This window comes from Conger conger, chromosome 13 (assembly GCF_963514075.1).
Source record: "Conger conger chromosome 13, fConCon1.1, whole genome shotgun sequence".
Taxonomy (NCBI): domain Eukaryota; kingdom Metazoa; phylum Chordata; class Actinopteri; order Anguilliformes; family Congridae; genus Conger; species Conger conger.
In genome coordinates, this window is record NC_083772.1 from 13,676,525 (window position 1) to 13,694,683 (window position 18,159).

Sequence of the window (18,159 nt, forward strand, 5' to 3'; positions counted from 1 at the left end):
GCCACATGTGCAAGAATGTGTGTGTGTATGTGTGTGTGTGTTTGTGTCTCTCTGTTTGAATATTCTGCAGTGCTTTATGTGTGTGTGTGTGTGTGTGTGTGTGTGTGTGTTTGAGTATTCTGCAGTACTTTGTGTGTTTTTGAGTATTCTGCAGTGCTTTATGTGTGTGTTTGAGTAGTCTGCAGTGCTTTATGTGTGTGTGTTTGTGTGTGTGTGTGTGTGTGTGTGTGTATTCTGCAGTGCTTTATGTGTGTGTTTGAGTATTCTGCAGTGCTTTATGTGTGGGTGTGTGTATTTTGCAGTGCTTTATGCATGTGTGTGTGTGTGTGTGTGTGTGTTTGAGTATTCTGCAGTGCCTGTATGTGTGTGTTTGAGTATTCTGCAGTACTTGTGTGTGTGTTTGAGTATTCTGTGCTGATTTATATATGTGAGTATTTTGCAGTACCTTATGTGTGTATGTGTGTATTCTGGAATACTTTATGTGTGAGTGTGTTTGAGTATTCTGCAGTGCCTGTATGTGTGTGTTTGAGTATTCTGCAGTACTTTATGTGTGTGTGTTTGAGTGTTCTGTGGTGCTTTATGTGTGTCTATTCTGGTGCACTAAACTGCAGCACTGCAGTCTTTCAACTGCTTCTTCACCAACCACTGAAGCGATGCTAGCAGAACCAGCAGAACTGCTGTACTCCCCTTCGTTTCATGAATAACAATGGACCGCACTGCTATTTCCAATCCTGTTGAAATGTGAAAGGGCAAATACATGTTCATTTTGCTGCACAGTGTAATCATAGAGAGCGCATATCACAGGCCATGCGATTGTTCCCATTATTATTATTATTATTATAATATTAACATCATTTGACAGTGTGGGCGTGCGAGAACTGGACGCTGTCGCGCGCCGTCTCTTCTGTTGTCACTGTAAACTCTGTCGCTATTTGCAGTGATGCAACAAAAATCAATTGGTGGTTCAAAGGTGCTAATGGCTCATTAACTGCGGCAATTAACAAATGAGCTTCAGCACGCCCACCTCCATGGTTACGAGGAAGAGGACGGATCTAAAAGCAATGAGGGCAGAAGGTATCCACGGTTCCCAACTCTGTTTTTTGTCCCTAAGTGGCGTCCAGCTGTTTTCTGTCATCTCATCCATCATCATCGTTTGACTCTTTCCCTCTTTCCTTTTCTCCCCGGTGACGTGTGGATGGCGGAGGGTCCTGTGTTTCTGAAGCTGAATAGAAGGTCCCTGCTTTACTTTTGATGTGGTTAATTGAGTGGACAGGATTCTTCGTTACAGATTCGGTTCTCCCCCTTTTCAATGTCTCTCTCCTTCTCTCTCCTCGCCGCCTCTCCCAGGACACCATTAACGGCTCGTAAATGAATGAGACTGTGTGAGGATGTGTGTTCCCGTAGACTTTCCTTCTACACAATCGCGCTTCCTACATGTCTCCCTCTTTCTCCCTCTCTCTCGCTTTCTCGAAATCTAATTGTGATTAGTTTTATTTATGTATATCCATACAAGTGTATGTGCGTGTGTGTGTTTATGTGCAGTGTGTGTGCATTTGCATGTGCACACACACACACTCACACATGCACACACACAAACGCATACACAAACTGGCCACTTCTCTCAGCCCATACTCAGATCTCTGTCTGAGACACACACTGTCTCTCTATGTCTCACTGATGGTTTTAATTGTTATTCTCTCCTGCTGTACTATTCTCAGTTCAGCTCATAGTCAGGGTCATCTGTCTTTGGATTGTTCATCAATAAAAGGTTGATGCACAATCCTCTCTCTCTCTCTCTCTCTCTCTCTCCCTCCCTCTTTTGTATGGATATATAAATGACACAGTATAATTATCAGTGGTTGACTTTCTATGTTCTACAATGGTTTGTGTTCTGTGAGGTCTGAAGTCTGGATGCGATCCACATTCGTCCTTAACTTTTGTTCACAATTAAAAGCAACGGCTTGGTTTTGTCCCCTGACACACACAGTCCGGCCAGTTCATCAATCACCAAAATGAACTTGCCAAATTGCTCTTGCCAGGAAAAGAAAGATTGCATTTATTTTTAAGTCATTGTTAAGGACAAATGTGATTGAATCCAGGAACTTCGGGGAAGCGCTGGGGCAGGGGCAGAGGGTTCTCATCTGTGACCCTCCTTGGACAAGAGCTGTCACAGATGAGAACACCTGACTTCTGGGAGGAGAGTGTTAATCTTTCAGTAGTTTTAATTAAACACCATTAAACTTACTTTGTTTCCTTCAGCCAATTCCACCAACAACAACCAGTTCTCTCTGTCTCGCTCTCTCTTTCTCTCTCTAAAAATGTTCTTCTCCATAGAACACCGTTTTCATTTACTAGTGAATTACTTTTATTTATTGGACTTGTCAGGCCATCTGAGGTTGGCGTTACAGGCATGTGCCCTCTGATGAAATGTGATGTCAAGCCATTACAATTATGTTTGGTATTTTGGCTGTCATGATGTTATTTAAGTTCTATATTTCTCTAAGAACTACCATTACCAGTCAAGCTGGCTCAGACCTGTAAAAGGTAACATTCTACCTTTTATGCATTTTCTGACTGATTTTGTATCTATCAATTCAACGCGAGGAGCGGTATCATTGATCTGGGTGATTCTGCACCTTCTGGGGACTGGAACCGCGTAGCTAACATCATTGCACAAGTTAGAGTGGGAAATAAGCATGTAATACAATAGCTACATTTAAAACGTTCCAGCATCAGCAAGACATGCGATCGCACGAGTGTAACGTTTCATATTTATTGATTAATCTGAAGACAAATGTTAGATACGTCATTATCTACTGTTGACTAGCTCTAGCTAGCTTGCTAGCATATGTTGCCTGCTGCTGTGCTTGTGACACCATTGCTGACATAATGGTTTTTCATTCATTTCTCATTCATTTTTCAGGGGTATCCATAACACAGTAATGGAGCAAAGCAGCTATACCAAAATCTGTATTTTGGAAGTCCATGTCCATTGTACTGGACATGTGAAATGGCATTGAGATTGGATGTGAAACTGGTGAGATATTGAGGTTCAAATTTCCCAATTTCACAAGGGAGAGTTGACCAACGCAAACATATCCTGCTAGCACGCTCATTATAATGTATTGTAGATTGCACTGGGCCAAAACAAAAACACATATTCATCTCAGGGAGGACGTTACTGGTAAAATGAAGAGTAGATAAATACGAAATTGGGATGGGAAGCTCTGAAATGGGGTTGAGATTCAGGGTGTTTGTCCATCTCTCATGGGCATGGGGAGCTGCAGAGTGTGGTCCAGGGGGACACGGCCGTTCAGAGGGCGCGTGTCCCCCACCCTGGGGGCATTAGCAGCCGGGCGGAGAGGGGACACAGCCGAGAGCGTGCTCGTGGGCTTGCGTACGAGGCTGCCGTAAATGTCAGCCATCTGTGCTGTTAAATGTGAATCCACAGCGGGCCTTGTCTACGGGAAGATACAGCAGCGGCTCACAACCTGAATCCGCAATCTGTGGTAAACCGTGTCCCTCTCTTTTTCCCTGTTCTTCTATCCCTCTGTCCTTCCCTCTCTCCCCCCTCTCCACACCCGGGGTCCCCTTACGGTGCTGCGCCCCTTTCTCCGCACCCCGGGCCCCGGGCCCCAATCTCCCGGCACCGGCCCTGCCTCTGTCCATCATTACCGAGCTAAGAGATGCTTAATAATTCAGTTTACTCTACTGAGAGACAGGAATGCTGACAGCGGGATTTTTTCCTCTTTGCCTCTTGTGTCCATCTGTCCACATCTCTCTCTCTCTCTCTCGCTCTCTGTCTCTCCCTCTCTCTTTCTCTCTCCCTCCCTCTCTCTCTCTGTCTCTCTGTCTCTGTCTCTCTCCCTCTCTCTCCCTCCCTCTCTCTCCCTCTCTCTCTCTCTGTCTCTGTCTCTCTCTCTCTCTCTCTCTCTCTCTATCTCCCTCTCTCTCTCTCTCTCTTCCTGTCTCTCTGGCAGGGTCAGATTGCAGGGAGGTCTTTCATTCCGAGGTTGTTGTTCATGCAGCTCTTAGACCAGCTGAGCTCTCTGGCCCAGTCCTTCCTGGCTGTTATTGGACATCACTTGGGAGGTTCTGAGGGGAGGGGGGGGGGGGGGGGGGGTCTGGTTATCCTTGCTTCTCCTCAGGCCCCTCGGTTCCGCGTCCGCAGGGGCAACGATGTGCAATTACTTACGGTAATGCTTCGGGGGGCGGGGGAGCTTAATGCACCAGAGGCTGTATCTGGAGTGCGAACGGGGCTCTGACTCACAGGCTAAGCGCAATTAGCATGTGGCGCGCTGCATCCGTACGTGCCTCTGCAGCCCGCGGCCGGGTGGGCAGATACGGAATCGAGAAAAGGGGCCTTTTCCTTTCCCTCATTACACTCCGCTGCTTTTGTGTTAGGGCGGATCGTGCAAACTCTGCCTGCGCCAGACGGCGCAAACGGTCTGTAACCAATTTGTGGAGCCGGATTGCTCTTCTCTGACCGATGTGACTTATGTCTTTAGCTTAGCAGCGCTGCCACAGGCTCCAGTCCCAGAATTGAGTGCACGCCGCTGGGATTATACGCTTATTCACACTCCTCGGGGACCTTGGTCTGAGAGATTTCTCCTGCCTCTCAGAGTCTAACCTCCCTGCCTTCCCTGACCTTATTTGTCCACTCCTCATCCTCCAATTTCTCGATAATCCGCAGAAGCCGCAACTTAATTTTTGGGGCATAATTCAATTCAAACAGAAATGTAAACAAACCTCTAATAAATAACGCGCTATGTTACACTGAGCTCATCCCAGGATTCAATCCAAGCTGGTAAACCTAAAAGGAATAAGTCTTTTGTCATAGCTGATTGAATAGGATTTTCCTGTTACACTCGCCATGGTTTCTCCTAGGAGTGTCCAATCTAATCTGAAATGGGCCAGTGTGTGTTTTAGCCCAATCCCAGCCATCAGGATTCAGGGGTCTCAGTGCACCCACCCTTATGGGATATGATTGGACACCACAGGTTTTACCACAGTTCTTGTGACTTCCAGTACACACATGGTAGCGTAGCAGTTGGTACACAGCAAATAAAATGCTCTGTATAGCATACAATTTCCAACCACAAGGACGGTATGTACACTTATTTTTGCAAAAATGAAACACATTTCAGTTACAATTTACCAACACAGACAATCAATGACATATGTTGTCTGCATGTGGAAAAGGGGAACGCATGTCTCCCGGCCTCAGGTGCTTTGGGGACCCTGGCCGCAGGATCACCGCGTGACATCACATTGAATATTTAGTCGTGCGGTGTCGAAACCTGGTGAAATGCGCTGAGCGAGATGCTACTCGGGACATAATCCCGTCGTCTGAAGGCAGATTAAAAGGGAACGCGTGGGTGATGAGTCATCGTTCTGGAGGTGTGATTCTCCTGATACCGGAGGAGCCTCACACACAAACACAACACAGGCTGTGCCGCTGCTCACTGCTGTAACCCTGCATTTACATTTTTTTTAACATTTCAGTCATTTCGCAGACGCTTTAAATCCAAAGCGACTTACAAGTGCAGCGGTTCTTCCGCAAGTTGAAGCGTCACATCCATAACTAGTGAAATACACATGAAGTGCTGTTCTAAACATACAGTCATCATAAGCGCAATTTTTTTTTTTTTTTTTTTTGGGTTAGACAAGAGGGATATCGGAAAGGGGGGGGGGGAATCAGGAGGTAGGACTATGGTACAGTTTGAAAAGGTGTGTTTTAAGTCTGCGTCGAAAGAGGGAGAGGGATTCTGCTGTCCTGACAGTGGTAGGCAAGTCATTCCACCACTGAGGAACCAGAATGGAAAACAGGCGTGAACGTGAAGCTCGACCGCCAGGTGCTCGTAGTGAGGGAATCATAAGGCGACCAGAGCTGGCAGACCGGAGTGGTCTAGCTGGGGAGTAGGGAGCGATTAAGGATTGTATGTAAGGTGGGGCAGTCCCCTTAGCAGCCTGAAATGCCAACACTAGGGCCTTGAATCGGAAGCGTGCGGCAATAGGAAGCCAGTGGAGGCCAATGAGGAGTGGGGTGACTTCCGTCCCATCAATGCTTATCACACTGAAACTAATCGCAACCTACTTCACCATTATGAATGAAAGATTACAGAATACATTGTCGTGACCTGCATAATGGAACAAACCAATACAAACCCAGGTATACTTAATGGTTATGTCCTTTGTCCTTGGAGGAATATCGAAAGACAGGCTGAAGTTCATAATACAGGTGCTCTCATGGCTATTCTAGACATTGAGCAGATAAATCGGCCCTGTGTTCGTTCTGTCCCTCTTCGGTGTGTGAAAGACTGACCGCATACTTTTACGGCAAATCACCGAGGAAACCAGCGCATCCTGTGGTTGTCCGGGAGCAGGTCTAGACGAACCCCTGCTTGAGACCATCGCCAGAAAGCACAGACCAGCTCAGGCCCGGGCTGAAAGCTGAGAGATAAGGCGAGAGGCAGGTGCATAGGCTGTGAGTCGGAACTGTTCCACCGTAATGCTGAACCTGAGGGCTCTGGGGTCAGGTCAAACGAGTCAGCTGCTCCGCTCCTCGTCCAGGGAAGGCCTGCTTCAGGGCTGACCTCAGGCACCACGCCCAGCGGAGACGTGTCCCTGCAGATAGCTACGTATGTACACAAACATGGAGGCCCCCTCTCCCCTCTCTCCTTCTCTCACTTCCCAGGATGATGTGGTTACACGTCTCATGTGACAGGAGACAGGAAATAGAAACCGCAGTGCATTACATCCCAAAGCTTCCCGGTCCTCCACACACTGCATTTATTTCATGATTTATTATTTAAATTATTATTTATTATTTATTATTATTATATTTATATATATATTTATTAGAGTGGATGTTTATCCGTATGCATTTGCGATTTGTGTTGCAGTTGTTACAGGTTTTTATAGCTTATATTTGGTGTTTTAGTAATTATACCAAAACATTCATATTTAGTATTCATGTTTTAGTAATGCTTTATTCATTTAGTGCTTTACTAATTTAGGTTATCTGTGCATATTCTTGATTTGTTTTTAGGTTAAACTGCTATATTTGTATATACAGTATAACTTACATGTACAGCTTTATTAATGCAAGTTATCTGTACATATTCTTGATTTGTTTTTAGGTTAAACTGCTATATTTGTATATACAGTATAACTTACATGTACAGCTTTATTAATGTAAGTTATCTGTATGTATTCTTGATTTGTTTGTTTTGTTATATGTTTGCATATAAAGTATAACTTGTAGTGCTTTATTAATGTGGTATACACCCTCTGACCTGGGAATGTTGTCAGTCAGGACTGTTACTGTTCATATCACTCTGGATAATGACTGTGGATGAAAAACTCTTTTACAATTTACTTCAGTTACCTTTTGCAGTGATGAACAGGGGAATACAAGTGGGCGGGGAATGCAAGGGACTGTGTAGACAATCAGATTGTTAATGAGCTATTATGATCTGTGCCGTTCCAGGAGGGAACAATCCGGTTCCCAAATAGCTGACATAGGGGCTATGCTTATGAGCAATTACCACACACCCTACCCTGAACAAAACAGCAGTAGCAGCATATTCTCACCAGGGGGCAGTGGCCAGACAATCAGTCACAGTCCTCGAACGAATGTCTGTTCACTTCTCATTTTAACACCATTAGAGTCTCAGTTTATTGGATTTCTGTACAACCCAAATAAACTGCATGATTTTTATTAAGACATACTTCATTTTTTAAATGTTTTATTCATACATTCATTTTACAATGAATGGGTGAGATTGTGTGGGGTGGCATTGGCTCGCGAGGTAAGAGCAGTCATCTGCTGATTCGATCCCACCCTGAGTGTATGTCCCAGCGCAAGACCCCTGACCCCCAATTGCTCCTTATGAGCTGGTTGGTGCCTCGCATGGCAGCCAATCGCCATTGGTGTGAGTGTGTGTGTGTGTGTGTGAATGGGTGTGTGAGAAGCATCAATTGTACTGCGATTTTGATAACGCCGCTATATAAATGCCAGCCATTTACCATTTAAAGGTTGAAGGTAAGAGGGGTGATAGAAAGGGATGTGGTAAGGTTGTGTGTGAAAGTAAACGTGGGGGTTGGTGTGGTAAGGTTGTGTGTAAAAGGGAAGGTGGGGGTTGGTGTGGTAAGGTTGTGTGTAAAAGGGAAGGTGGAGGTTGGTGTGGTAAGGTTGTGTGTAAAAGGAAAGGTGGAGGTTGGTGTGGTAAGGTTGGGTGTAAAAGGAAAGGTGGAGGTTGGTGTGGTAAGGTTGTGTGTGAAAGTAAAGGTGGAGGTTGGTGTGGTAAGGTTGTGTGTAAAAGGAAAGGTGGAGGTTGGTGTGGTAAGGTTGTGTGTTAAAGGAAAGGTGGAGGTTGGTGTGGTAAGGTTGTGTGTTAAAGGAATGGTGGAGGTTGGTGTGGTAAGGTTGTGTGTTAAAGGAAAGGTGGAGGTTGGTGTGGTAAGGTTGTGTGTAAAAGTAAAGGCGGAGGTTGGTGTGGTAAGGATGGGTGTTAAAGAAGAGGTGGAGGTTGGTGTGGTAAGGTTGTGTGTTAAAGGAATGGTGGAGGTTGGTGTAGTAAGGTTGTGTGTTAAATGAATGGTGGAGGTTGGTGTGGTAAGGTTGGGTGTTAAAGGAAAGGTGGATGTTGGTGTGGTAAGGTTGTGTGTGAAAGTAAATGTGGAGGTTGGTGTGGTAAGGTTGTGTGTAAAAGTAAATGTGGAGGTTGGTGTGGTAAGGTTGTGTGTAAAAGTAAATGTGGAGGTTGGTGTGGTAAGGTTGGGTGTTAAAGGAGAGGTGGAGGTTGGTGTGGTAAGGTTGGGTGTTAAAGGAGAGGTGGAGGTTGGTGTGGTAAGGTTGGGTGTTAAAGGAGAGGTGGAGGTTGGTGTGGTAAGGTTGGGTGTTAAAGGAGAGGTGGAGGTTGGTGTGGTAAGGTTGGGTGTTAAAGGAGAGGTGGAGGTTGGTGTGGTAAGGTTGGGTGTTAAAGGAGAGGTGGAGGTTGGTGTGGTAAGGTTGGGTGTTAAAGGAGAGGTGGAGGTTGGTGTGGTAAGGTTGGGTGAAGATCGGGTGTTCAGGCTGATGCTGCGTCTCCTCCAGCCCGCGGTGTCTCTGTGCGGCAGAGGAGAGGAGAGCAGTCTGCTCTGTCACAACTAGAGCTACTGCAGTACTGTCTACCGCATTGACACAGGGGCTAAACTCCCGACACACATACACTCTCTCTCACACACATGCACACACACACACACACACACACACACTCACACACTCTCTCTCACACAGACACACTCACACACTCACACACACACCCACACACACACACGTACACTCACACACGCTCTCTCTCACACACACACATGCACACACTCACACACACACACACACACACACACACACTCTCTCTCTCTCACACATACATGCACACACTCACACACACACACACTCTCTCTCTCACATATAAATGCACACACTGGAAATCTCAGTGAGTGAGAAAAACACACAAATAAATATGCAACATACAGCCAATACATAAAATGACACAATTAATTAACTCATACCACACTATACAACTCACATACTGTACATATATAATCTGCATATTCAATAAAATAAGACAAGGCAAATTAGCTATGCTTCATATCTGTATGAACACAGTGTTCATTTAAATACAAATCAACAGCTCCAGCCATATTCAATGAGTTGGTGCATTCAGTGGATTTAGCAAATCTTTTTAGGCTATTGATTTTGTTTTGTGTGAGGTTTTTTACGGGAGAATGTTCTTTTTTTCCCCCCCTGTTCTGAAAACCACACACATCCAGCCCCATCCATCAACACTGCAGAACGCCACGGTTCTGACTGGCCACAGAACAGGCTATGTGCATTGGGGGGGGCACACTAGGTAATTGAATCGGGTCATTAAATTGCAAGAGGTGTTGTTGACTCAGACTTTGTGTTAAATTGTCAATTCCTGGGCTGTCACCTGTCGCTTCCCTCTTCTTCCCCGTGTAAAAATGTTCAGTAGCCGTAGACAGGATTCCTAGTTCTGCCAGGAGCTCCAGCCTGCGCTCCCCGTCCCCTGTGTTCAGCAGCAGGTGTCCCTTCCGCTGTCCGTGCGTCCTGCTGACACCTGACCCACGCTGTCGCTACGCTAGCTTTGACTGCCGTCTGTCTTCAACCAAGTCGTTATGTTAGACTTCAGCTTCAGCCTTTGAGCTTTATTGTCCTGGAAATTTGGTTTGAATTTGGCCCACAAAGGTCCACAAAAGACAAAATAGGAAAGATCAAATAAAATAAATAAATATAACAAATTATAAATTATAAAAAATTAACAGACAACAAAGACGGAAAGAAATCGCTCCTATTTGATTCAATATGCAGTGCAAAATCTAAAGTGTCAAAATGTGCAAGTTAATAGAACTAGCCCATTATTATTTATTGTAATTCAGCATTTTCATTGCTGCTGCTACGAAGGACTCTCGGGCAGACCTGGTTTTTGCTTTAAGCGCCGTAAACCGGTGGCCCGAAGGAAGGAGAAGGAGCTCCCTGTGGAGCGGACGATCCGGGCAATCTAAAATTGAGTAGGTCTTCCTGGTGACCTGCTCACAATGTCCTGCAGCTACGCTTGATTCACCCCAGCCCCTTTACTGCCTACTGTGACCAGACCAGTCTGCCTGTTTTTATGAGCCAGCCAAAGGCTACCAAACCAGACCATAATACTGAATGCTGAGGAAAATAAATGATGATCTTGCACTGGCTTTAGGGGCTTAAGAGTTTCAGGGGGAATAAGAGATGTAAAATGGTGAGTTTTGCATCCGCCACACCACTCCCTGGATCCCTGGAACAAACTGGATCCAGATGACTTTCCACCTGAGTAAGGACCTCAATTTTAAATGTTTTTCAAAGCATCTCATCATCAAAGAAGTAAGGTCAACCGGTCTAAAATCATTAACTCGTTAAAGGATTACTGGGTTTTTATTTTTGAGAAATTGAATAATAGTAGTTTCCAGACCAATTGTTATTGTTATGTAGGGGCGGCCTGTAGCGTAGTGGTTAAGGTAAATGACTGGGACACACAAGGTCGGTGGTTCGATTCCCGGTGCAGCCACAATAAGATCCGCACAGCCGTTGGGCCCTTGAACAAGGCCCTTAACCCTGCATTGCTCCAGGGGAGGATTGTCTCCTGCTTAGTCTAATCAACTGTACGTCGCTCTGGATAAGAGCGTCTGCCAAATGCCAATAATGTAATGTAATGTTATCCGGCATGATGAGTAGCACTCATCATGAGGGTCAGGGAACAAACGGCCTTTGGATTTAACTACTTGGACTGGGTCGGGTGTGCTGAAAAAGTTTTGGATGGATGCCGTCCGCTTCAGGAAGTGACAAGTACGTGTGCTTTGTGTGTCGGCCATTTAAGCAGCAGGGACACATTAAATTCTTCGCTGAACTTCTCCAAACAGATGTGCATTGTGCAACTGCACAGAAAACCATTATGCCAAGGTTCTCAGTATACTGTGTACAGTCTTTGCAGAAGTCAATGCAGGCTGTGATCATCACTGCCAGCGCCAGAATGGCCCCACAGTCCTTTAGATGGAGCTTTAGATGGAGCCTTATTTTCAAGCGCTGTCAAAGAACTCCCTGCTCTCCACAGCTGGACAGTGAGGAGGAAATGAAGCCTTACATAAGGCTCCTTTGTTTTCTCCGTGATTCTGTCCCTCCTTCCACATTTCACGCTATTCTCTTTCGTATGCTCGCTTGAGGAGCAAAGCATACTTCCTCCCTGAAGTGAGGGGTCAGAGGTTAAAGGACAGAGGGCACGTGGAGGACTGGGCGGCGTGCCAGGGCTCAGAGGATCGAGGCGATGACTGGGCAGGCAGCTGGCATCTGGCCAGCGTTAGCGAGCCGTTCTAAGCCCGGAGATAAGCCCCGTTTGGCCTGTCCCGTAACGGGACCAGGGTACCCCTCCTGAAACACCCAGCGGCTGTCAGCAACACCTCCCAACAGGTGAGCAGCCCCCAGCCGGGACTCGGTGAGGACAGACGGACAGAAGCCGCACTTCTAAACATGAATAAATTATTCCCTGCCGCCGTTTTGCTTTGGCGTATCTATTTATATAAAATAAGCCGTTGCTATGCACTGTTTCTAACCGTGGGCCACTAATACCTTTTTTCTCAGGTTCACATGTCTCGGATAGCATAATCTTTTATGGAAAGTTATTGCAATCATGACAGTTAATCGCAGCCGTAGTGACGGACGCATACAGGACATACTGTGAGGTTCAAAGGCGGGAATATCCGCCGCCCCAAATGTGGCAGTTACAGCCTAAATCCCACAGCAGAGGGCATTACTCCAACCGAATCCTTAACTACCTCCCAAGGCCCACAGTGGCAGTGGGTGGGGAAAGGGTCGCCTTAGCACAAGGTCGCATGATGACACATTTTTTGCACTTGCACAGGTCTTTGGGAAAGCAAGATTAGCCGCAGCCAAATCTGACTGCGACAGTAAACCAACACCGGAAACAACCGCAAGCAAAACCCTGGAGACAGATTAAGGAAAGACTGCTGCATTTATCAACCAGCCCGTCCAAGAGACAGCGGGCACGTTGAGCCATGTGGTGAGAACACGGACACTGCCACGGATAATAATTACACACTAAGCACTAATCGTAATAATCATCATCATCATAATCATAACATTGACATCATAACACAACAGGACGTGCACGCACGCATACACGCACAAACACTCACACACAGCCAAAAGGTGTTCTGTACTAAAAAACGAATCACAACGTCAGCACTCTCCTGCGTGTCAGGAACTTTGACCAGGTAGGAGTAAAATAGTGAAACGAGAGAGAGAGAACAATAAAATAAAGATTGCAGAAGGTGTACTGAAGGGCACGCGTGTTGGGCGAGATTCGGGGGGCCGGTTGCTTCCCCGTCGTTAGCGCGTCGATCCAGAGGCAGTGTCCGGGCGACGGCAGAGGTCAGCCGAGCTGCGCAACATGATCGGCCCTCCACTGGAGCTCCGGGATTAAGCACGACGCTATAAAACCCACCGTGCCAGCAGCCCTTTGAACACCGAGCCACCGCCTGGCATTTTAATGCACTGCTATTACCTAGTAATAATTAGCGCAACTGCAACTATTATGATTCACCTTCATTTTGTAGGTAATCGCATTCGCGGTGACTTGCGTTAGTTATGTGTGATGTATTACCAACGCTTAGCTCTCGGGAGGTATGGGGAAACATTAGGCTGGACAGTGACGCCCACCTATGCCCCGACTCTCGGACCTGTGGCCAGAGCCGTGACCTTCGTCTTCGTCACGCTCACCCTCTGTGGCTGAAAAACCGGCTGTCAGACGACGGCACAGTCAAGCCGGAGCCCTGCGGAGTTACGATCCCAGATATCCCGCGCCCGTCTCCCGCTGCCCGCGTTCACTGAGGGAGCCGTAACGTGTCCCCCGACACCGCCAACGTTCAGCGAAGGGAGGCGCGTGAGGCAGGCTGCTCGTAGTCGGGCTGCGGGTTTTGGAACGTGCCGTGGCGCCGGCCTCCCCGGGTCCCGCAGACTCTGACGCAGCGCTGAAGTGGCGCTGACGCCGTAAGAAGGACGCACGGACGACGGCAGGGAGCAGGAGCTGGCGAAGCCAAGGAACGCCTCAAGCGCGCCAATAATCCCTCCGCCGATCGTACGCTCCGATCGATATACGCTTTACTCCTCAAACGCCGGTCACTCCAGCTGCCTACACCTGTGTCAGCTCGATTCGTGCCAGCGGTATCCCCAAACCGCTCTTTTTCACGCGCGCGACAGAAAAAAAAAACATGCAATTTGACACGACCGGCAGCTGAAAAGTTTCAATCTGGGGCAGAGTGAGGATATCTCAGTCTGGATCACGTGTATGAAGTGTGCAGACTGCCCTCATGGGTCCACGGGAGCTCAGTGACAGTTTTGGGGTAAACCGAAACGTGCGGCACTGACCGTATGCGGGGATACACAGTTATGCAAGGCGGACTGCTGTCTCAGTTCAGACTCCTGCTGTGGGAGAGGATGGCTCATCAGTGCAGAGGGGTTTTAGGAGACCGGAACCTTTTAAATGTTTTAGCCAGGGAAACTGCGCATCCTCCAAACCCAAGAAAGCCCCCCGGCACGGATGGCTGCCGGTTCCCCACGGATGTCAGCTCTCGAGTCTCCCCAATCACCCAGCGCATACACAAGCTGACGCCGGTACATTAGCTCCACACCCGCCCGCAATCCACCAAAACTACCTGGGTCCCGCTCCCTCCCTCCCTTCCTCCCTCCTTTGCCAGCAAAGAAGGACAGGGGGGATAGAGAGTCTCTCATGCGCTGTGGACCGAGCATCCAGTGGGCGAAGTGCATCACCAGCCAGAAGAAGACACTCATGCGATGTAGGGATAGCTGGCGGTGTGGTTTAAATCGATGTCCTTGAGTCCTTGCAGCGCGGCACGTATGAGTAAGGCTTGCCCTCTACTCACAGTTAAAGCAGAGAGCGATTCACAACTCAGCGCAACACAACATACGCAGCACAGCGCCATGGCGTATCAGGATGCGGTGCAACATTACTAACGCATAAGGGCTCATTTCAGCACGTTATGGAACTGCGCTTGACTTGTACGTGGAGTAATCCCGCGTTGTTTATTCAGAATTCCGACTGTAAGTTCACGTCCGTCAAAAGTGCAGACGGGCCGCCGTCAGAACTTCTGGAGGGAGAGGAGGAGTGAAATGGTTTGGGGTGGGGAGCGGGATGAGGGGGCGGTGTGGTTAGGGAGTTTTCATGTTTTTCATGAAATGTTTTCATCCTGGCCGGGAGCAACTTTTTAAGTGGTCAGCATCGATCTCTTTCTACCCACTGGCAAATCACGTACGGAAATCAAATACAGTCTGTGACATAAACATTTTGGCACATACACACTCACGCACACAGACACACACACACTCACACAAATACTAAAATGCCCCTGCACTGCATCTTAGTAAGCTCGACAGATGCTGCACACTTGTGCAGGTGAGAAGGAGGTGAGAGCGTGAAGCTGGAGAAGACTACAGAGTAGACCTACAGCGCTGTCCCGTCAACAGAAACAGCCAGCCAGCCTTCCCACTGAAAGTCACACTGAGCGCTGGAGGGACAAGCTGTCCCTGCAGCAGTGGAAGTTTCATCCCAGTCTCCCAATATAGGCAGACGTGAGTGCCTTCCCAAATAAACCCTCAACGCAACAAGTAAATAAGGTGGTGCGATCCTCCCCTCTTAAATTTGTGCAAGCAGTGCAGAAACTGCAGTCAGTTTGGCTGCCGCCCCGGTACGGATGAGGACAGTGAGGAGAGAGGCAGAGAGAGAGAGGGAGAGAGGTAGAGAGAGGGAGAGAGAGGAGAAGCATACAAAAGACGGAGCCAGCTGGGGCACTCACCGAACAGCAGTACGACGGTGACGCCGGCGTAGACCGCATCGCTGGACCGGGCTGGACCGCGCGGGACCGCCCCGCCACTTCTCCTGGGCTCCATGTCCGTCAGTCTGTCTGTCTGTCTGTCTGTCTGTCCTGGTCTCCTCTCTTCCGTCCCTCTGTCAGCCCGTTGGCCCCCGCGTGCCTCTGGGTGTGAGTCCGATTTGGGAGTGGGGTGAGGGAGGGGTTGGAGGGAGGGAGGTGGAGGAGAAGGAGGAGTGAGGGGAGGGTAGCGGAGAGAGGCGGGACGCGGACCGAAAAACGGAAAAAAAAAAAAAACCAGCGAGCGAGCGAGGAGGACTCTCCAGCCGCTCAGCTGCAATCCTGCGGACGAGCCGCCAGTCCCACACAGACAGGAGCGGAGCAGAGAGGAGCCGGGAGGAGGAGGCAGAGGCAGAGGCAGGCAGAGAGAGAGAGAGAGAGCGTGTGGAAAGAGCTCTCAGCCTGTCAGGAGGGAGCGGGGGAAGCCTGGGAGAGCCGCGGTCCGGTGGCGGTACCGGCTGCAGGTTGGCGGGTGTTGCAGGTGCTCCTCCGTCAGTTCCCCGCCGGTGATCTGCAGCGGCCGGGCTGAGTGCGCTGAGCGAGAGACACGGGGAGGGGGGGTGTGGGGGGGGGGGGGGGGTGCTGCGGGGAGGGGGGGGGGGATGTCACTCGGAGGAGGGAGGCGACGCGTTGCGCGGGATCCAGTCTGGGTGAGCCTGTCAGCTGCTCCTGAATGAGCGACTGCAGAGATTGGCGGCGGTCGTGGGGAATCAGGGGGGTTGGGGGGGGGGGGGTGAACGGTCGGCTGTAAGCAGGAAGCAGGCAGCGTGTCTCCCAGCCTGTGCAGAGTGAGAGAGAGAGAGAGAGAGAGAGAGAGAGAGAGAAAGAGAGAGAGAATCTGCTGCAGAGGCCCAGAGGATGGGGGGAGAGGAAGGAGGGGTGCGTGGCAGTGGGAATCTCTGGGAATCTGGGAGGTCTAGCGGAAGGACAGGGTCCGGCTAGTCCTGGGGAGAAAACCAGCTGGAGGATTCAGGGCCGGCTTTCTCCATTCTCTCTCTCACTCTCTCTCTCTTTCAGCCACTCTCTCCCTCCCTCTCTCTCTCTCTGTCAGCCTCTCTCTCTCTCTCTCTCACTCTCTCTCTCTTTCAGCCACTCTCTCCCTCCCTCTCTCTCTCTCTGTCAGCCTCTCTCCCTCTCTCTCTCTCTCTCTCCTTCAGCCTCTCTCTCTGTTAGCCTCTCTCTCTCCTTCAGCCTCTCTCTCTGTCAGCCTCTCTCTCTCTCTCTCCTTCAGCCTCTCTCTCTGTCAGCCTCTCTCTCTCTCTCTCTCTCTCTCTCTCTCTCCTTCAGCCTCTCTCTCTGTCAGCCTCTCTCTCTCTCTCTCTCTCTCTCTCTCTCTGTCAGCAGCTCTGCTCTCCCCCTCCCCGGGCTGACTGCTGGGTGATTGCACACGCAGGCAGTTTGTGCTGAACAGTTCCAGTTGTGAGGGATTTCTGCAGTGCAGGTGAAGTCACAGAGTCGTATATCAGAGCGCGGCTGGATCAGAAGGCACACGGCACACAGAGTAACAGCACGATCGCTCTTAGTTATATGATATACGGATACCAATACATACGTGTGTGTATGACTCACAGCAGCATAGCCTCTACAAATTATTTAATTTCTCAATATTCCCACACCTCTTCCTGATCGTATGAATTCACAAATTTCGATGTTTTCGCATGACCAAGGCACATTTCTATTTTATTGGTTTGGCAGTTTTAAGCATTGGATGGGAGCCAAAAAAGAAAGGGATGAATTCAAGGAGATCTACGTATTTATAATGAGCATTTATACCCAAATATGTGTTTGAAAGTAATGAACGGACACTTCGTCCTTTGAATAAGCAGTCGCGCTGAAAGCTCATGGCAGTCATGTGTAATCAGTTCTTCACTCAGTTTTGTGCACATGTGATGTTTGTTTGGTGCAATATTTCCACCATGCTTCCCACGGTGTGATAGGGTCAGGTTTCAACCCCCTCTCTTTCTGACATATGCATGATGGACAGCTTGTGCCATCCCCCCCCCTCCCCTCAGCTGGACTGGGGCAGGTGTCAGTTTCTCCTTGCTCAGGGCACCGGTCGTTTGGGCCGGTGGAGCGGGGCATGGCGTGACCGGGGGGGTGAGGGCTGGTGGGGGGCACTGAGAGCCCATTGCCAACACCCCCCCCGAAAGGTCAAAGTAAGTCAAGTCATCGGGAATGCTGAGAATTTTTGTGTGGAATCGAATGCGAGATTGGATCGGGCCTATCCGCAACAGCGGAAGCTACAGACCAATGTCTCTGCTGAATCTTGTTTTCAAAATGGCTCATAATTTTCAGCACACATGGCTGGAGGCCAGCTCTCTGAGCATTTAAGGACGAGGCAGTGGTCATGTGTCGGATCTTGTTTATGGGATCAGTTGCTTGCATCGTAGATGGTTCCCCGATGTGACACACCAATCCATAAACTATGATTAGAAACAAGCGTCATTCTGCAGCAGGCTATAGGTGGATAGTTATGGTGGCCGGTTATCTGACAGCCACTCTGACTGACCTGAACTGGTGCGCCTGTATGCGGCTTCGTGTATGCATAAGCAATGTGCTTTTTCTGAATAAATATATGCACTAAGTATTCAGGTGTGTGCGTCTTTGTGTGCATTCATGTGCATGCTGTGAAAATAAAAATCTATTTCCCTACACCAGGCA

At 48.7% G+C, this 18,159-nt stretch overlaps 1 protein-coding gene across 3 annotated transcripts in view; it reads right to left on the reverse strand.

The window, feature by feature from the left end:
* scn4ba (sodium channel, voltage-gated, type IV, beta a) overlaps positions 1-16,016 on the reverse strand; it is a 70,433-nt gene extending 54,417 nt beyond the window's left edge. For 2 of the 3 annotated variants that reach the window (XR_009704654.1, XM_061217989.1), the window contains exon 1: positions 15,424-16,016. Coding sequence is in view for 2 of the 3 variants with exons in the window: in XM_061217989.1 (XP_061073973.1) it covers positions 15,424-15,517 (94 nt within the window). In the remaining variant the exon portion in view is untranslated. The remainder of the gene's footprint in view (positions 1-15,423) is intronic. The other variant, XM_061217988.1, reaches the window with a different exon arrangement.
* Positions 16,017-18,159: the final 2,143 nt, after the last annotated feature.